Raw genomic sequence first — 18,962 nt, forward strand, 5'->3', positions numbered from 1 at the left:
CCAGTGAAGGGTGGAGGAGTGGGGAGGCTCCGTGACCTTGACTGCCCCTCCTCCCATCTCACTGTGTCATCTCTGATGTGGGAGATGCCATGCCCTAGTAGGGTTAGTCCTTTGATTTACTTTGCCAATACCAAAAAGTTACGGACATGATCCACTACACTAACGCAATCATACCTCTCCACCAAGATGGTACCGTAGGACAACTGGGAGACATCATGAAAAAGACTAAGCCATTCAAACCACGTCCTTGGCCTCCTCAGCCTCCTGTTCTAGTTACTGGAACTGATCATAAGCAACACTTACACAGAAGTTAAGGAAAGACCCAGAGAGTCTCAACTGTCATCATCAGCAAAAAAAAAAAAAAAGTTACTACTTTTTCTAAAACATACTAATAATGTATTGCCCAATATATAAGGGCTTCCTTTCTTGACACTTGATGTTACAGCTGTACATGCAAAATTCAAATGCCCTAAATGTCACAAATAAATCGCATATACAGGCCGGGTACGGTGGCTCATGCCTGTAATCCTAACACTCTGGGAGGCCGAGGCAGGAGGACCGCTTGAGCTCAGGAGTTTGAGACCAACCTGAGCAAAAGCAAGACCATCTCTACTAAAAAAAGAAAAAATTAGTCAGGTGTGGTGGTGCACGCCTGTAGTCCCAGCTACTCAGGAGGCTGGGGCAAGAGGATTGCTTGTGCCAAGGAGTTTGAGGTTGCTGTGAGCTAGGCTGATGTCACGACACTCTAGCCTGGGCAACAAAACGAGACTGTGTCTCAAAATAAATAAATAAATAAATAAAAGACCAGAGTTTTCAGGCTTAAAAACTTTTGTCTAGATAAAATCTTTGAGTGTGTCAACTTGCTGATAGAATAGCCAGAAACGAAAAGACTGCAACTTAGCAATTTTGCAAGAGAATTGTACTGCCAAAGAATTCCCCCTAAAGTAACTCTCAAGCTCCAAATCTTATCAAAATAAAGTAGCCTGTTGAGCTGGGCATGGTGGCTCACATCTGCTGTCCCAGCTACTCAGGAGGCTGAGGCAGGGGGATGGCTGGAGGCCAGGAGTTCAAAATTAACCTGAGCAACATAGGGAGACCCTGTCTCTAAAAAAAATAAAAATAAGGAAGGCTGTGGAAGGGGTACAGCCCCAGGGGAGGCTATACTCTGCAGATACTGCCACACCAGATAACAGATAAGGAAGAACCCATAAGGCAAAGCCGGGGGAAGTACAGAAAGCAGAGTTGACAGGCCAAATAAACTACATATTCATATGAAGGAGCTTTTATCATTCCTCCTCAACAGGATTTGATAACTGTTTTAAACCAAGGACTGCTGCAGATTCCTCATTCTTCAGATAAGAATTCCCTTTGTCTATTGAAAGTGCACATATTGGGTGTATGGCAATTCATAAAATTCCAGACCAGGAGTAGCTACAGCCAGACCTGCTGGAGATGACTGCACATTCTCTAGAGGTAATGAACTTCAACTTGGATTCAGGAACTGAATAGAGTAGAAAGAATACATTCTACCTGTGAAAAGAAAAGCTTAGGATATTTGAGTGGCCAAAGGGGTAGAGTGTGATGGAGACTATGTTGTTTTCCAATTTCTATTCCTTTGCTCTCTCAAATTAATTTTTAGCTGGTACCTGGGCACCCTAAATAAAGACATACTGTCTAGTTTCCCATGCAGGTGTGTACACACACATGACCAAGTTCTGGCCAATGAGATGTGACTAAAAGTAATCTATGCAACTCTCCTTCCTCCTTTCTCCCACACAGCCTAGTAGGAAATAAGGATCTACAAGAAGAGTTAGTACAAAATAATTTTCTGAAACAGGAGGAAAAAACTATCTCAGATGTACATCCAATGCTAATCTTGAAGAAAGTTACAAAATGGCCCACTTGTCTTTAAATTTTATTCAAAGTACTCTAAAAAATAAGGAAAATGAAAATAAAGTTATTACTCTTAGCAATAAAATTCTTTAAGCCAGATCTTCCAACTGTGCCACAAACGATTGTTTCCCAGCAGTGACTTTATTTTTCCCAATACCACACAAGATTGTACCCTTGCCCTGCAGTTCTGACTGCAGACTGAACTTTCAGATTTCACCAAGCACCTCACAATAGAACAAGTTCACTGCTAGTGACTGGGTGGGAAGCGACTTGATGAAGGAAGAGGGAGGGAGTTGTATACAAAATCAACTCCAGAGATATTCTTTAAACCAGGCCAAAGCTCCCAGGGTGATTCTGATAGTCTTCCAGTTGAGAACCACGAGCCACCAAGGCTTTTCGAAAACAAGGCTTAGTTTTCAGCTACTAGGCTGTTGAGAGGATTCAAACTGAGACCGCACTGTGAGGAAAAATCTCAAACAAGATCACAATAGTTGTGCACTGAGCACACACTCACATGATCAAGTGCAGAAAGGATTGTTAAACTTGTCCTGCACGTATACACATCCCTTATGGAATAGTGTTTGGCCAAGGGTGGCCATGGACCTCCTGCTAGCTAATGATGGAGGTATGCCTGATACAATACATATTCCTGAACCTCATCTCAGATCACTGAACTAGAACTTGTGGGGAAAGGAAGGAAGGGAGACCTGGGAACTGGCATTTTAAACATTGAAATAGGCTGGGCACAGTGGCTCACGCCTGTAATCCTAGCACTCTGGGAGGCCGAGTCGGGTGGATTGCTTGAGCTCAGGAGTTCGAGCCCAGCCTGAGCAAGAGTGAGACCCCCGTCTCTACTAAAAATAGAAAGAAATTATCTGGCCAACTAAAATATACATATGCAAAAAATTAGCCGGGCATGGTGATGCATGCCTGTAGTCCCAGCAACTCGGGAGGCAGTAGGATTGTTTAAGCCCAGGAGTTTGAGGTTGCTGTGAGCTAGGCTGACGCCACCGCACTCACTCTAGCCCGGGCAACAAAGTGAGACTCTGTCTCAAAAATAAATAAATAAATAAAATAAACATTGAAATCGCTTTGCACATTTAAGTTTGAGAACAATTGCCATATAAAATTCTGGACCACTCAATCTGCAAAATGAAATAAGATATCTATAGTCTTACCTAACTCAAGGAATTAACAATCTAGTTGGCCAAAATACCTTCCCTAAAATGAAGTTTACTCTAAATGCCCCCTGGGGTGAAGAACAAAATATGGAGGTTTCAGTGGGTAATACAGGATTCAAAGGTCAGGTGCTTAGATGATGAAGGGATCTTCAACGTGAATCTAATCACTGGATCAAAGATGCCAAATGATTTTCCTCTAATAATCAAATCTGTATTCATCTTCTACTCTATGAGGATAAAGACACAATAACTTTAGAGTATAAACCACATGTCCCTTGTACATGAGCATGCAACAGAGGTTCCAAGAACTGATATTCATGACTGCTAACCCATTCAAACCACCAACAATATGGCTCTAAGTTTAAAAAGAGTTTTAAACCCTAAAATTAAAAATAACAGGCTAGCTAGGTCGAGGAGACAAATACGTAATAAATATTAATACCAGACTGCTGTCCAAGACCGCAAACTAACTGCCCTCTTCCCCCAGGCAGCACAGTCTTGGACCCCGCGCCTGCTCACACTAGAGCCTCACAGATGGCCCTGGAAATGCACCCTTGGGTTAACTCCAGGAGCTGCGGGCTCTTGGAGTTTAACTTTTCCCACAGCCCCGCCTCCGCAAAGAGCTAGGTCCCCACGTGTTCACAACCGAAGAACAGAAAAGACAATTGCTACCCAAACCAGGTCCGAGCTAGCAAGATGGGAGACCATCCAGGCGTGGGAATCAAGGGCCCCCAACTCCAGAGGCTGGAAGGGGGCTGACCCAACGCTGACAACACCCACGCCCGCCTGGCCGTGCGGGGCTACCCTCCTCCTCCTCCTCCCCACGGCCGCGCACGCACAGGCCGGTCCCCGATCCCCTGCCGACTACCCCCCGGCAGCGCCCCACGGCACGCCGGGCAGGGAGGCTGCTGCGTCCCAGCCCCCACCCCACCGCCTGGGCCCGTCCCCGACCTGGGGGGCGCGCCAGGCTGCCCCGGGGCTCCCGGCTCTCGGGCTTCCTTGGCCGGTAGCCGTAGACGCCGCGCTCGGTCTGGTAGCCGCGCCAGAGCAGGAGACGGGGATCGCGGCCGAGCCCACGTCGTGCGGCTGTCACCGTGGCCGAGGCCATGTCCGATCTGGCCCCGGGCCTGGAGACAGAAACTGGAGGACGGAGAACAGCAGCCGCCGCGGAGAGCTCCGGGGCGCTGGCGGGGACCGAGCGATCCCCAGCGCGCCCTGAGGGAGGCCGGAGCCCCGCCCCTGGACGACGCCCCCGCGCCTGATTGGCCGAGGGGCCGGTCCCTGAGAGCCAATGCAGGCAGCGGCCCTGCGGCGAAGCCACGCCCCACACCGGGGCGGGGCTCGAGAGCGGCCCTGGCTCTGGGCGACGCGGGACGTGAGGACCCCGCGGGGCGTTATCCGCTTTCTCATAAAAAAATGGATGTAGCTGTGGAGCTCACAGTTTCCCGCCATGAGTGTCCGCCCACCGCCCCTCTCCTGGAAGCCTCAGAACCCGACCACACAGACCCAGCCTGGGATAGAAAGTGCCTGCGACTGAGACCGGGGGACGCAGAAAGGAAACGTTGTTTGGGGGAGCTAGAAAATCAAACTCCCCATTTTTTTTAAGAAACATTGAGAGAGGCGGGGCGGTGGCTCACGCCTGTCATCCTAGCACTCTGGGAGGCCGAGGCAGGAGGATCGCTTGAGGTCAGGAATTCAAGACCAGTCTGAGCAAGAGCGAGACACGCCCCCAACCCCGTCTCTACTAAAAATAGAAAGAAATTAGCGGGGCATGGTGGTGCACACCTGTAGTCCCAGCTACCTGGGAGGCTGAGGCAGGAGGATCGCCTGAGCCCAGGAGTTTGAGGTTGCTGTGAGCGAGGCTGACGCCACGGCACTCTAGCCCCCAGGGAAGAGAGTGAGACTGTCTCAAAAAAAAAAAAAGAAGGCCGGGCACGGTGGCTCACGCCTGTAATCCTAGCACTCTGGGAGGCCAAGGCGGATGGATCACTCGAGGTCAGGAGTTCGAGACCAGCCTGAGCAAGAGTGAGACCCCCGTCTCTACTAAAGATAGAAATAAATTATCTGGCCAACTAAAAATATATATACAAAAAAATTAGCCAGGCATGGTGGTGCATGCCTGTAGCCCCAGCTACTCGGGAGGCTGAGGCAGGAGGATCACTTAAGCCCAGGAGTTTGAGGTTGCTGTGAGCTAGGCTGACGCCACGGCACTCACTCTAGCCTGGGCAACAAAGCGCGACTCTGTCTCAAAAAAAAAAAAAAAAAGAAAGAAAGAAAAAAACACTGAGAGAGAAAGAAGCAGCTAGGACAGAGAGAGCATGGAAAAAGAGGTTAGAATAGAAGTCAAAGAAATTGGACATGGACGATTACAGCAGTGGAGAGATATTTGAGATAGTTGAGATTCTCGGTTGGTATATATATCTCTGACTGAGTTTCCCAAATGATTTTATTCCATGACTTACCTTTAACTTAGCAAGTATGGACAGAAGGGGGCTGGGGGGAGGGTCTGCCTTCTTCCCTGGGCAGTCATCCTTCATTCCAGCCAGCTGTGCAGCTATATCCCAGACTCCTAAGAATGTTATACATACCAGCCCAAGATATCCTCCTTCCTCATTCATGCAACCAGTATTCCCACAACACACTCTGCTAGGTTACAAAGATTACCAAGATACAGTGTCTGCCCTCAGTCAGCTCCCAGTCTAACCATAGACTGAACCCTACACACTGCACTATAGCTGCTGTGACGCAGCCACTTGCAAGTGTGCTGCAAGCACAGAGGAGTAATGAAACCACCCTTATAAAATTAACAAAGGGCCACAAGGTGGGAAATGTGATAGGGGAAACATATACATAACCAGCCGCTGACCCCTAGCTTGCTTTCCTATAATTGTTTACTACTCAGGAATCATATAACTGATGGCCGTAAAGATTGATCCTCAGCTTTCTTCATTGCACCCATAGATAACATCGCCCTTGCAAAATCTAAGGTTAGTTTTTAAGATACCTTCCAGGCCCTGTGTTCCAGTGGAATGGCTGACCCACCCGAATCAGTGGCCCATATCAAGGAACTGACTCAACTGGTCTTGCGACCCCCATCCAAGAACTGACTCAGCAAAGAGAGCAATTTCTACACCAATATGGTTCCTCCCGGAACCCAGCCAATTAGCAGACTCAATTGCCTAGCATTTTGCCAGCCAAACTATCTTTAAAAACTCTTTCTCCCAAATTCTCAGGGAGGCAGATTTGAGAACTTCCTCCCATCTCCTCGCATGGTGCCTGTGATATTAAACTCCTTCTCTGCTGTAACCCCTGTTGTCTCAGTGTATTGGCTTCCTCTTGAGCAGGGGGCCATGAAATCTGGTAAGGCTGTCACAGTTAACATCCAGCAGAGACAAGAGAAACTCCAAGTAGAAGGGACATTAGAACAGAATCTAGAGGCATGAGGAGCTAGGCAAATGCACAAAGAGAAAAGCATGCCAAGGAGAGGGAAAGGCACGAGCACAGAAGCTTGAGACAGGCTTCAAAGCATGGCACATGATTCCAAAAGATTGGAAATGTGGATGTGAATTAAGAGAAGGCAGCAAAGGATAGATACAGGATAACAGGCTGACTAGAATAGCTTTGAGTAGATAGGAGGGGGTAATTACAGGATCAGTGTCCCTTGAGATCCCAGAGAAGACATGATCCACAAGTGAAAAGGTTATCCTTAGGCAGGAGTGAGGACATTTCATACAACATAAGAGGAGGAAAGGCAGAGAATAGGGTACATACGCAGGTGGGTTAATAGATTTGATAATGGGAAGATGAGGACGTTCTTTTCTGATTCTAACTTTTGGTGAAAAAGCAAGATCAGCTGCTGAAAGAGGGAGTGCAGATATATGGAAGGAGGTTGGAAAGGGAAGAGAAGGTGTGAAATAAAGGGCTGGGAAAGTGACCTGACTAGAACTGTCATGATTTAGGGGATACCAAAGGTCCACTGAGCTTTCAAGACCTGTCAGAATGGTTGTGAGTTTTTTTTACAGATATATTTAACTCCTTTTGTAGGTGCAGAGCAGGCAGGAGTTGAATGTAACCAAGGATGAAGTTTTGCTAAGCAGGTATGTTGGAGATCTGGGGCAAGGTAGTGTTCACATGGAGCCATAGAATGTAGGCTAGATCAGGGGAAGTGGAAGGGAGGTTTACATTGAAAAATTGATAGGGTCAGTGGATCGAAGGTACCAAGGGGCAGTGAGTTGTTGAAGTGAGGATAATAGTGTAAATGAACTGGTTATCAAATAGTGGGATGCTTGAAATTGAGATTTTGTATGAAAAGCAGAAACTGGTACTACAGGAATAGAAACTCCTTTTTTTTTTTTTAGACATGGAGTATCTCTCTGTCACCTGGGCTAGAGTGCAGTGGCATCATCATAGCTCACTGTAGCCTTGATCTCCTGGACTCAAATGATTCTTCCGTTTCAGCCTTCAGGGTAGCTGGGACTATAGGCACACATTACCACCTCTGGCCACTTTTTTTGTTTTTTCATTTTTTTAGAGACTGGGGTCTTGCTATGTTGCCCAAGCTGGTCTTGAACTCCTGGCCTCAAGCGATCCTCCTACCCTGGCCTCCCAAATCACTGGGATTACAGAAGTGAGCCACCATGTCCGGCTCAGAAACCCCTTCTTGAAGCCTGTGGACCTCAGCTAAGCACCACTGACTCAGATTGGCAAAGTTCAAAATGTTTCCAAAGGTTCGATAGGTCATTGGTAAAGGTAGAGGCAGTAAGTACCCTCATACACTGTTAGAAATATAAAATGGTACCAACTCTATAGGGGGCAAATTGTTAATATCTTACAAAATAATACACATTCCATTTGACCCAGCAGTTCTACTTCTAGAAATTCATCCAAAGATAGACTTTCACACACAATTTTGTACTGATAAGAATATTCATTGTAGTATTGCCTATAATTTTTAAAAAAGATTATGATTACCTAAATATCCGAAAATAGGGGATTAAATAAATTATAGTCCTTCTCTACAATGGAATACTATAGAGCTATAAAAGAGAATGAAGCAGCTCATTATGTATCCAATTGGAACAATTCCTAAGACATATTTGTAAGTGAAAAAAGCAAGTGTTAAGAGTAGTGTGCATAGAATGCCTATCTTAGAGAATGAAAGTGTATAGATTTTAAAACTTCATAATAAAAATCACTCATTTTTGTGGATACACCAAAGAAATTTTTTTTTTTTTGAGACACAGTCTTGCTCTGTCACCCAGGCTAGAGTGTCATCGCATCAGCCTAGCTCACAGCAACCTCAAACTCCTGGGCTCAAGTGATCCTCCTGCCTCAGCCTCCTGAGTACCTGGGACTATAGGTATATGCCACCATGCCTGGCTAATTTTTTTCTATTTTTAGTTGTCCAGCTAATTTCTTTCTATTTTTTAGTAGAGATGGGGGTCTCGATCTTGCTGAAGCTGGTCTTGAGCTCCTGACCTCCTCGATTGATCCTCCCATCCCAGCCTTCCAGAGTTCTAGGGTTACAGGCATGAGTTACCACACCCAGCCAGCAAAAGTCCTTTTGTTTCTAACGTTCTGTAACCTGGTGACTCACACACCTACTGAACCTGGGAGTGCTGATCACAAAGTAGAAACACAACCTTGTTTACTTCATTGAAAGCCAGTTGATCATATCTTCATCTGACGGGAAGCAGCAGGCATCTGTTTATTGAGTTAGTATTTATTGAGTACCTCCTGCGTGCCAGCATCATGCTAAGGGCGTTGGGATGCATCAGCGAAGAAGCCACATGGGGTCCCTGTTTGTAGGAGCTTCCAGTCTCCGAGGCCACAGAGCAGTTAAGTCAATAATCACACAGCAATTAATTATGACTGTAACAGTGCCATGGAAGACGAGTGTAGGATGAAACCAGAGAACTGGGGGATTCCTACCTAGTGTGGGAGATTACGTAAACTGAAACCTTTTAAAGACCAAGTAGGAGTTAGGCAGGCAAATAGAGGTGTCCCAGATAAACAGCTCTGAGGCAAAATCAAGTTCTAACAAGCTGCTGATCCTCTCCCACGGCCTAGTGAAGGAGAGAGTTTATTTTTAAAGTACTATTTTTTTCTCCCACCAGCTTTTCTACTTACCCGATGGTCTTGCTTTCCCTTTGCTTCCTTTAATGTCATTTCACCATTGTCACAACAACTATCATGTCCACCTCTCATCTTTAAAAATGATAGTGAATGTGCCTCCTTTGGAAAATGTTCTCCAGGTATGTGACCTGTCCCCACCTCCCCGTTCCCTTCGTTGCTTTGCTTCTGGAGCAACTGAGTGGCTGTTGATGCCATCAAGGAACACACTTGGAAGGCAAAGTTCATGTTTGGACATCACCAGCTAGAAGTATGATATTAAGCAGATTTTTTTTTTCCTCTTTGAGATAGGGTGTCTTGTTCTGTCATCCAGGCTGGAGGGCGGTGGCCCAATCATAGCTCACTGCAACCTTGAATTCTGGCCTTAAACAATCCTCCTCCCTCGGCCTCCTAAAGTGCTGGGATTACAGGTGTGAGCCACTGAGCCCCACCTTTAGCAGATCTTTCAATTGGACAGCTGCATACACCTGTCTAGAGTTCAGAAGAAAGGCAGTAAGTAGCTAGAAAAATAAATTTGACAGTTTTCAATGTATAGATGTTATTGAGGCCCTGGGTATGAGTGAGGGGGCCTAGACCTGTAATGCTGTGGAACTCAGAAGTTAAAAGGCTGGGATGGGAAGGAGTTCCAGCAAGGGAGAATGATAAGTCGCTAGACAATTTTGAGGAAACAGGGCTTTTGGAAAGAAGTATGCAAGTTTGAATTCTAGTTTTGCCAATTCTTAGCTATGAGACCTCGGATCTCATCTTGGTGTCTGGCTGTCAAACTGAGATAATGAGGCCTATCTTAGCGAAAGCCAGCACAAGGTTGTGGCTAAGGAACTTTTAATCTAAACCACCTGATTCCTGGTCTTGGCCCTGTCACTTCTGGCTGTCAGCTTGGGCAGGGTACCTAACTTCTTCAGCCCTCATTTTGCTCATCAGTAAAATGGGCTTAAGAATTGTACCTACCACATAATCCTTACTATGAGGATTAAATAATGCCCATGAAAAGTGTAGACCAATACCTTGCACATAGAAAGTAATTCATGTTAGGTGTTATAATTGTTGAGCTATTTTAAAATAGAGAACAAATGTATAGAACTTGCCACATGTAAGTACTCAAATGATGACAGCTATTGTTGTTAGTGTGTTATTATTATCAAACTGATATTGACTGTTGAGTGTGAAAGAGATCAATGCAAAGTGGCATCTCTGTTTAGATGAGTCTTTCATTAAATAGGAACAAAGGGAGTAAAACACAGTGGAATGGCTATTTCTACAGTTTAGGGGGAACATTAGGGAAGTATAACACATATGTCATTAAGTCTGCAGTGTAGTACTGTCCAGAAGAAACTTAAGCTAGAAATGACACCTGTTTCTTTCCTTTACCCTTAGCAACTGACACAAGAAGTGAAGCAACTGCAGAAGACTCTGGGTAATAATGTTTTGTTTGCCAGGTATATCTCTCAATGTGACAATATAGCTGTGAATTATGAAGGCCACCACTTTTCACTTGGATTCTGAAATTCTTGGAAGCAGTGATAGAGTGTGTTGCCAAAATTAAATTAAAACAATAAAGTTAGGGATCGTGGAGTCTACTCATTTTTAAAATGAAGCATTTGAGTCACAGGGAGGTTGCTGATGACTTGCTCTACTTTCACTATTGCATGGGCTGTGGCTGGGCTGTAAGACTCCACACCAGGTGTTTGGTCCCGGCCTTCTTTCCTTTGTCCTCTCGTGGGTATAGATTTAATAACACGTTGGTCTGACCTAGGCAGACATTATGGTTTTATTATATATATTGATCTGTCTTGTTAGAATAGATTATAAAGTCATGTCTTATTCCATATGCTAATTGTGTTAACAGGAATATCTGTGTTATGTGTGTGTTACTCAGTTGTATAAGGTGGTGCAAACATCCTAGAATAGAAGGAAACATTATAGAAGAGCTTTTCATCACACAACCCTGAGTTGAGATTCTGTTCAGTAGCTGGGTGATCCTGGACATGTTATTTAACTATGCTAAGTGTCCCCATCTGTTAAAAAAAGGGAAAAATACCACCAACGAAATAGAACCTTTGGACGGATTAACGGCTGACACACACTAAGATAGGTGTGTCTGTTTATCTCTGTCCATCCATCTATTCAACCTCCCAGTGTTAAAAAGTTGAATTAGCTTTAATGGAAATCACAAAAAGAGGTATGGAATCCTATATTTGGCCTGCTAAGAGTTGGTCCATTTCTTGGTCAATAAAAATGAAACTTCAGTCTATGATTGTTTCCTCTAAAATACCCTTTTTTTTTCACTTTTGTTTGTTCCCACACATTGCTATTTCAGTACACAGGTTTCTCCCCCTCTTCCAAGAAAGCAGTCATTTGCTTGTTAAACGTATCAAAATGTTAAGTGCTTTCTATGGCCCTAGGACATAAGGATTAATGTGATGCAAATCATAGCCTCAAGGAGCTTACAGTCTTATGGGGAAAACAGATAAAAACAAATTATTCCAGTATAATATAATGAATGTTATAATATGGGTGCTATGGAAACCCAGGTCTGGGCAGGGATCTAACTCAATATATGTAGGGTGGTGGTGATAAAAAATGACTTCCTTAAGGAAATAATGCTTGCCCTAACTAGTCTGGAAATATTCATGGGAGAAAGGGCATGCTAGGCAAAGGCATAATATTGCACTGAGGGAAGAGGAAGCCAGTATACGTAGGTTGTTATGGCCAGAACTTAGGGGAGTCACAGGAAATGAGACTAAATGTATAGACAAGAGCCCATGATTAAGAGCTCCTTCTAAGGACTCTGAACTTTACCTTGGAAACCGTGGCTTGCAAAATGGCTTGGCAGAAAGGGGAATGCAAGATGATCCATCCATGTATGCAAAAATATTAGAATTTGTTTTCATTCTTGTCTTTTCTAATTTGGGATGTGTTATAATGCATATATCTGTGTTTTGGTACATACATACAAAATTTATATCTAAATACATACAAATGGGCTTCCCAAAATGCTAGGATTACAAGCGTGAGCCCCACACCCGGCCTAAGTCTCCTCTTTAGAGACCTCTCTATTTGTAAGTTTCTCCAAGCTTAGTCCTGGACTTTCTTCTCTTGCTACATTTTCTTTGGTGACCCCATCCATTCTTATGGCTTTAAATACTATGTTGATGACTCAAGTTTTCATCTTTAGACCAGAGCCCTTCCTTGTGTTCCAACTGCTCATTTGGAATCTCTAGATGGAAAACTAGGACCTTCTAATTCTCCAGGTTTTAGCTCAAATTTTACATCAGTAAAGAGGATCTTCCTAACTGCTCTAAAATAGCCACCCTCTTCCCTCTCTCTGGCTACCCTATATTATGTTACCCTGTTTCTTTCCTTTGTAGCATTTATTCTAACCATTTAACTTTTTCATTTGCTCATTTATTATCTACCTCCTATATTCAACTGTAATCTCATTTATTGGACTTTCACTATTTGCCACACACTGTTCTAAGTACTTTATAAGTATTATGATTTAATTTGCTTTTTTGACTAATCATATTTATTAAAAGCTTAAAACAAAAGAAAGTAATCTGACATTGTTTCACTTCTATTTTGGTGGAATTAAGAGAAGCCAGGGTAGGTAAACTGATTTTCAATCTTACAATTCCATGAGAAATTCCAATATGGTCTTGTAATAAGTACTTTTATGTTTGATATATTTAATATTTACATTTGTTTAAATATACCCTCACTTAAACTTCTTATTGAAGAGATACATCTCAACACATTTATTTTAGAAACTGTTAAGTAGAGAGCAGAGGGAAAACTGTTTGAAAAATTTCCACCAGAGATATACCGTGAAGAGGTGGGTGTTTTAAGAAAACAGGTAGCTTAAACTAGTTAAATTAGTTAAACGAAACATCAGCTTCTAAAAGACTGAAGTTGGATTGGCTCACAGAATAGCACACTCCCAGTTCTCTGAGGTCAGGGGGCAGAGGCTGTCGTGAGAGCTGGTTTGCCTCACATGATGACTTTTTTTGCCTTAAACTGAGGGTTTGTCTGGTGTATAATTGTAATCTCTTTCCCTTGCCTTTCCTTTCTTCTGTGAAGCAGCCACATTATAGCTGGGTTTTAAGTATAGTATAGAGTACCATGCAGGTCTCTATATAAAAATAAATAGTAGTTTCTTTTTTTTTTTTTCATATAGTATAGTCCTGTCAACTTCAGCAGGCAAAAAGGAGAACAGTGAACAATTTTGAGAATTTTATTCAACAATTCATTTTGAGAATTTTGAATGTATTTTCAGAAAACAGTGAAGTTTGAGTTATCATCAGAATCTAAAAATGATGGCCTCTTAAGAGCAATGTGTTTCTTATAGTTACAGATTACAATGATGTCCCCATATCAGAAGGCTTTTGGTGGCTAGCTTGACATCTTCTTCGGAAATGAAATGACTGGTAGCATTTTCAGGCTATGTAAAAGCTTACATAAAGGCAGTGGGCTATAGCAGAAAGAGTGTAGGTTTTTGAAGTCAGACTTGAGTAGAACATTAGGTAGTATACTTACTAGTTTTGTGATCTTGAGTAAATTATTTGATCTGTCAGTGACTCAATTTCTATGAAATGGAGATTATAGTGATTAAAATTACAAATGTAAAGTAGGAAATACTCAATCAAAATGCTCTCCTCCTCTTTTTTGATCCCTGTATTCACAAGATTTTCTCTTAACATTTGATGAAAGACAGAGGTTGACCTCATTTAAGATGAGAAGGATTTATTTATGGACAGAGAAGTGAAGCTTTCAAACTACCCTTTACAAATTAATAAAGGAGTGCAAGGTGAGAACTGTGGTAGGGGCCTAAATTCTGCAAAGGCCCAGGCATAGTTAAAAATAATAATAATAACTAGTCATTGTCCCCTAATTTGCTTTCCTATAATTGCTACTCAGGAGTCATGTAACTGATGGTCATAAAGATTCTTAACCTTCTGCACAGATAACACCACCCTCGTGAAACCTAAGGCTAGTTTTTGAGTTATCTTCCAAGCCCTCATTCTAGTGGGTCAGTTGTTCTACTCAGACCAGGGACCCATACTGAGGAACTGACTCAGCACAAGAAGACAATCTCTATACTCCTATGATTACCCCCCCAACCCAGACAATGGGCAGACCTAACTGCCTACCCCTTTGCTGGCCAAACTATCTTTAAAAACCCTTTCTCCCAAATTCTCAGGTAGACTGATTCGAGAAATTCCTCCTGGCTCCTTGCTTTGTGCTCTGCAATATTAAACTCTGCTGCAACCCAGCTGTCTCAGGATACTGGCTCTTCTCTGTGCAGCGGGCAATACAACCTGGTTGGGCTGCAACAGTTTCTTAGAGTAGACAAAATGAGAAAAGGAAACCACAAAGAGAAAGAATTGTGGGTGGTTATCACCAGTATAGTGTTTGGGGACAGTTCTCTCATAACCGTCTCTCAATGGTGCAGAATAGCAGTATTCATTTTTCTCTTTTTTACTAATCATTAAATTATTCACCTATTGGTAGTGTTCTGGGGAAAAAAAAATTTAAACACAGGAAACATCAACACTCAGTATGGGATGGTAATCTGCCTGCTAAGAATAAATGGAGAGTCAAACAGTAAATGATGGGCAAATGGGCAAAGGCTGAATAAAAGGGAACTGAGACTTGCCTCAAGTAGGCCAGAGGCACTTTCAGCCATTTAGCGCAGATAAGCCGACAGCCATTTTAAAAAGTCGACTTGGGTTCACATTTGGAAAAAATGACCAGACTAGCCTTTTTCTTTTTTAGCAGGTGATTTCATAAGATAATTCAGGTAGGTCATTCCATTGTAATTTTAAAAATTTACTTGGTAGAACCGGATACTTTGTAAGAACTGTACGGGGAAAGCCTTGATTCTTCTTCACTATGGGATGTCACGTGGAACACCTAAAACTTTTGGAAATTCCCCCATGGGGCTTTCACAGTCTTCTTGGCACTCTTAAATCTGGACCCATTCCTAACCAACATCTGCCTTTCAAACCAACTATATTCTTTAGTTTCTCCAGTTTCTAATTTCCTAAATCTTAAGCCTCTCCCTCCGAATTAGTCCAATCAAACTTTCCCTTGTTAGACCTCTTTACAATCGTACCACGAAACGCCCCTGAGAATCACGTGGCCAAACTTGTCCTTAATGGCGCTCCGTAATTCTACTATTCCACCACCCTTCCTCGCCTCCTATTAGCTCCGCCCCGCCCCATTCTCGCTCCCCCCATTTCCCCCCCCCCCCCCGCGAAGCGTCTGCGCCTGCGCACCTCCGATTCAGGCGCTTTCCCTTTCCTGGCGACCAATCCACTTCCTGCCTCCGGTCCTCGGAACACTCCTCTCTTCGGCTAGGGCCCTTGGCTTGAAGTGCTAATAGTGGCTGCCCTAATCACTGCCTGTGTGAAAAATTCGCCCCTCTCATCGAGTGGGGATTTGAACAAGCCAGTAGGTGGCCGGCAGTTATCTCAGCCTTTGCTTTGTATCAGCAACCCTAGAGCCAAGCTGGGGGCATCGGCGTGCCGGGGGAAAGACGACCCGGACTGTTTTTATTCGGGCGGTAGCGCGGACAGTTTCTTCCTTTCCACCTCCCTCCGCCCCGCCCCCACTCGCAGCCCGGCCGCGCTGGTGAGTGGCGGGCGGGAGGGCCGGCGGGCGGAGGGAGGAGGGGGAGCTGAGGGAAGGCGGGCCCTCGGCTGCGAGATAGGTGGGGGGAGGGGAGGGGAGAGCCCGAGCGCTGGAGTTGGTGCTGGGAAACCCGGGGCTAATGTTGACAACAGGCTTCAGGTGAGTCCCGGGGATCCTCCTTCCCCTCCGCTCCAACGATCGGGAGGAAACGGGGCTGGGGGCCACCGGCCTGGACTCCTACTCCCTGGGGAACCCAAGAGGCGACTCCGCACCCCAGCTCTCCGCGGGCGGCGAGCAGTGGAGGGACCGCGAGTCCGGCGTCGTTCTCCTCAGACCCTCTCCGGAGGCTCCCATCAACGCGGGAACCCCCGGGCCGGGGCAGACGTGAGGGGCGGTAGAGGAGGTGCCGGCCCCCCATCCCTGGGCCGGGCCTCGGAGCTGGAGGCGGGGAGCCTGCCGTGGAGGGGTGAAGGTGTTTGGGGGCGTGGAGTAGAGCGAGGGGAGGTTGGGGAAAGCTCCTCGGGAGCGGGGAGGGAAGCGAGGGCGAGGAAGTGGGGAGGGCGCGTGTGTGGGAGGATGCGGAGTAGGGAGACGAGCCGGAGAGTCTTCGGTGCTGAGGGAGCGTGGGGCGAGAAGTTAGGGTTGGGGCAGGGATGGTCCGCGAAGGTGACCGTGGATACCCGTAGGGAGGGGAGTTGTGGCGGGGAAGCGTGGTAGGTGTGGGACTGTGGAGCAGAGCAGGGCTTTGTGGGAGATGTGTGTGCGGGGGAACAGGTCTTGGGTGTATCTGGGGATGGTGGGCATGGGCTGTTTGGTTTACTTCCTTCTAATCACGTAGGCTGGTGGATTCTTCACTTTGCCTTCACCTCAGTGCTCCAGGTACTCTGGCTAGTGCTGTTGAACTGAGGAGGTGATCACAGGATATTTGGTTGGCAGAGCAGAGCCAGCTTGCAGGCTTGGGGGTACACACTGGAGTGGCCGGATCTTCAGCTCTCTTGCTCTTGTAGGACTGACCCGAAGTGATGCATCAGACCAAAGTAAAGCTCTCACTGACTCGTCTCATTTATCATAGTTTTTAGGTGTTCGTAGAAATCGTACGACTTATCATTTCTAAACTCTGGTGAGATTTCTAAAAATTTTGAATGAGTCCTTACTATTGAAGATGTTCTTTTAAGAATAAAGTCAAAGATTGAGAGATAATGCCCCTGGGCAATGCTGCCTTTAGAACATCTTGAATGAGACAGAATGAAAAGGTAAAATAGCATTCTCTCACTCTGGAGTATTTCCGGAGCACTCTAATTGTGATTTCATACACAGTCCATATGGTACTTTGCAAAGGAATATCTTTAAAAGGGAAATACCCCCTTTCTCTGTCTTCTCTCCCCCAGTACACTCCATTGGTACCTGTTTTACTAGTAAAGTAGTTTTACTTTCTTTTGGAAATTCAAAGTGTATTTAGGAAACCAAATAAAATATACAGCCCGAGTGCCAGAATACTATTTTGGGAGGTAGGAAGGTGGTTTTAAAGCGTGGTTTCTTTTCAAGGACTGTCTGAATATAATTGCATTCAGTAAGACAATTTCTAAGAGCTAATCTCTAAGAGCTAATCGTATTCCTGTGAAAAGATCACTGTTTTTTATCTTGATTATCTTGAGATGGAATCTATTTGAAGTTCTAGTTGTTACTTGAAAAACTTTTGGAAACACTTTGGGTGAAAGATTTGGCTCGTAATTAAAACTTGAATCTATTAAGAATTTTAGCATTTTATTAAATATAACTTAATGGTCAGTTTAGTTTTTTTAAATTGACTTTTTTTTTTTTTTTTTTTTTTTGAGACAGAGGTGCCATGGCATCAGCCTAACTCACAGCAACCTCAAACTTCTGGGTTCAAGCAATCTTTTTGCCTCAGCTTCCTGAGTAGCTGGGACTGCAGGCATGTGCCACCATGCCCGGCTAATTTTTTCTATATATTTTTAGTTGTCCGGCAAATTTCTTTTTATTTTTAGTAGAGATGGGGTCTCGCTCTTGCTCAGGCTGGTCTAGAACTCCTGACCTCGAGCCATCCTCCTGCCTTGGCCTCCCAGAGTGCTAGGATTATAGGTGGGAGCCACCACGCCTGGCCTGAATTGACTTAAATGTGTATCAAGCTGAATCATGTCATTTGTAGATTTCATGTGTTTTTTTTTTTAAATCTTAGGGTCAGGGTATATAGTGGGAAAGCACATTGGGCAGTGAGTGAGTCTTGGTCCAGCTACTAAGCAAGTTGTGTCATTTGGACAGGTCATTCTGCTGCTTCCATTGTAATGTAAAAATGAGGATTGGAGTAGATAAAAACCTAATAGTCCTTCTAACTTTAAAGATCTTTCATCTTATGATGAACTTTTCAGTGTTCTGTGTGAAAGGGAGTCAGCATACATTGGATGTCTCCCTCATGCTAGCTACTATGCTAGAAGTTTAAGAACTCCATCCCTGCCAGAGTTTTATCTCTATACGTTTCAGCCAGAGTATAGTAAAAGTTAGAAACATTATGTAAAAGCTGCTATACCATTATGAGGGATTCTTTCTACTCTTGAGATTCATAATTCTATGATTTGTCATAGTCAGTGTCTATGATCAAGTCTTCCATCTCACAATTTGGTACTCCCAGGATTCTTTGGTTAAGAGTATGGGTTCAGATTCCAGCTCTGTCACCAGCTGTGGAGGCCTTGGTCAAGTTACTTGGTCAAGTCTCAGTTTACTCTTTTATAAAATAGGAAAATGATACCCACCTCATAAAGATTTCAGTATTAAATGAGATAATGTATATAAAATGTTTACTATGGTACCAATTAGTGGTAGCTATTAGTATTATCCTCTCTTTGAAAGTTTGCTTTTAGGGCATGATATTTTCCCATGATATATCCACATTAAAGGTGGATATTTAATTGAAAATGTATCAGAATTGGTAACTACACTTCAGATAATGTAAATACTAATATTTTCTTGGTGCATAAAGAAGTGGTTAAAGTATTTTTCGTATTTCAATGATGATTATTTTAATAGAACTAACAGCATTTTTTTGTTCTGAGTTCACCAGTGGGGTTAACTAAAGCCTTTGAGTGTCATTGTCAAAATAAATGCATGGAA

General features: G+C 44.2%; 2 protein-coding genes across 4 annotated transcripts in view; one reads left to right on the forward strand and one right to left on the reverse strand.

The window, feature by feature from the left end:
• The window catches only part of DHTKD1 (dehydrogenase E1 and transketolase domain containing 1), a 33,567-nt gene extending 29,276 nt beyond the window's left edge, over positions 1–4,291 (reverse strand). The window contains exon 1 of one of the 2 annotated variants that reach the window (XM_045535936.1): positions 4,026–4,291. In XM_045535936.1, the coding sequence (XP_045391892.1) occupies positions 4,026–4,182 (157 nt within the window). In that variant the 5' untranslated portion in view covers positions 4,183–4,291. The remainder of the gene's footprint in view (positions 1–4,025) is intronic. The other variant, XM_045535929.1, reaches the window with a different exon arrangement.
• An 11,569-nt stretch (positions 4,292–15,860) lies between these two features.
• The window catches only part of UPF2 (UPF2 regulator of nonsense mediated mRNA decay), a 92,127-nt gene continuing 89,025 nt past the window's right edge, over positions 15,861–18,962 (forward strand). The window contains exon 1 of one of the 2 annotated variants that reach the window (XM_045535954.1): positions 15,861–15,995. The gene's annotated coding sequence lies outside the window, so the exon portion shown is untranslated. The remainder of the gene's footprint in view (positions 15,996–18,962) is intronic. The other variant, XM_045535960.1, reaches the window with a different exon arrangement.

This window comes from Lemur catta, chromosome 1 (assembly GCF_020740605.2).
Source record: "Lemur catta isolate mLemCat1 chromosome 1, mLemCat1.pri, whole genome shotgun sequence".
Lineage (NCBI taxonomy): Eukaryota > Metazoa > Chordata > Mammalia > Primates > Lemuridae > Lemur > Lemur catta.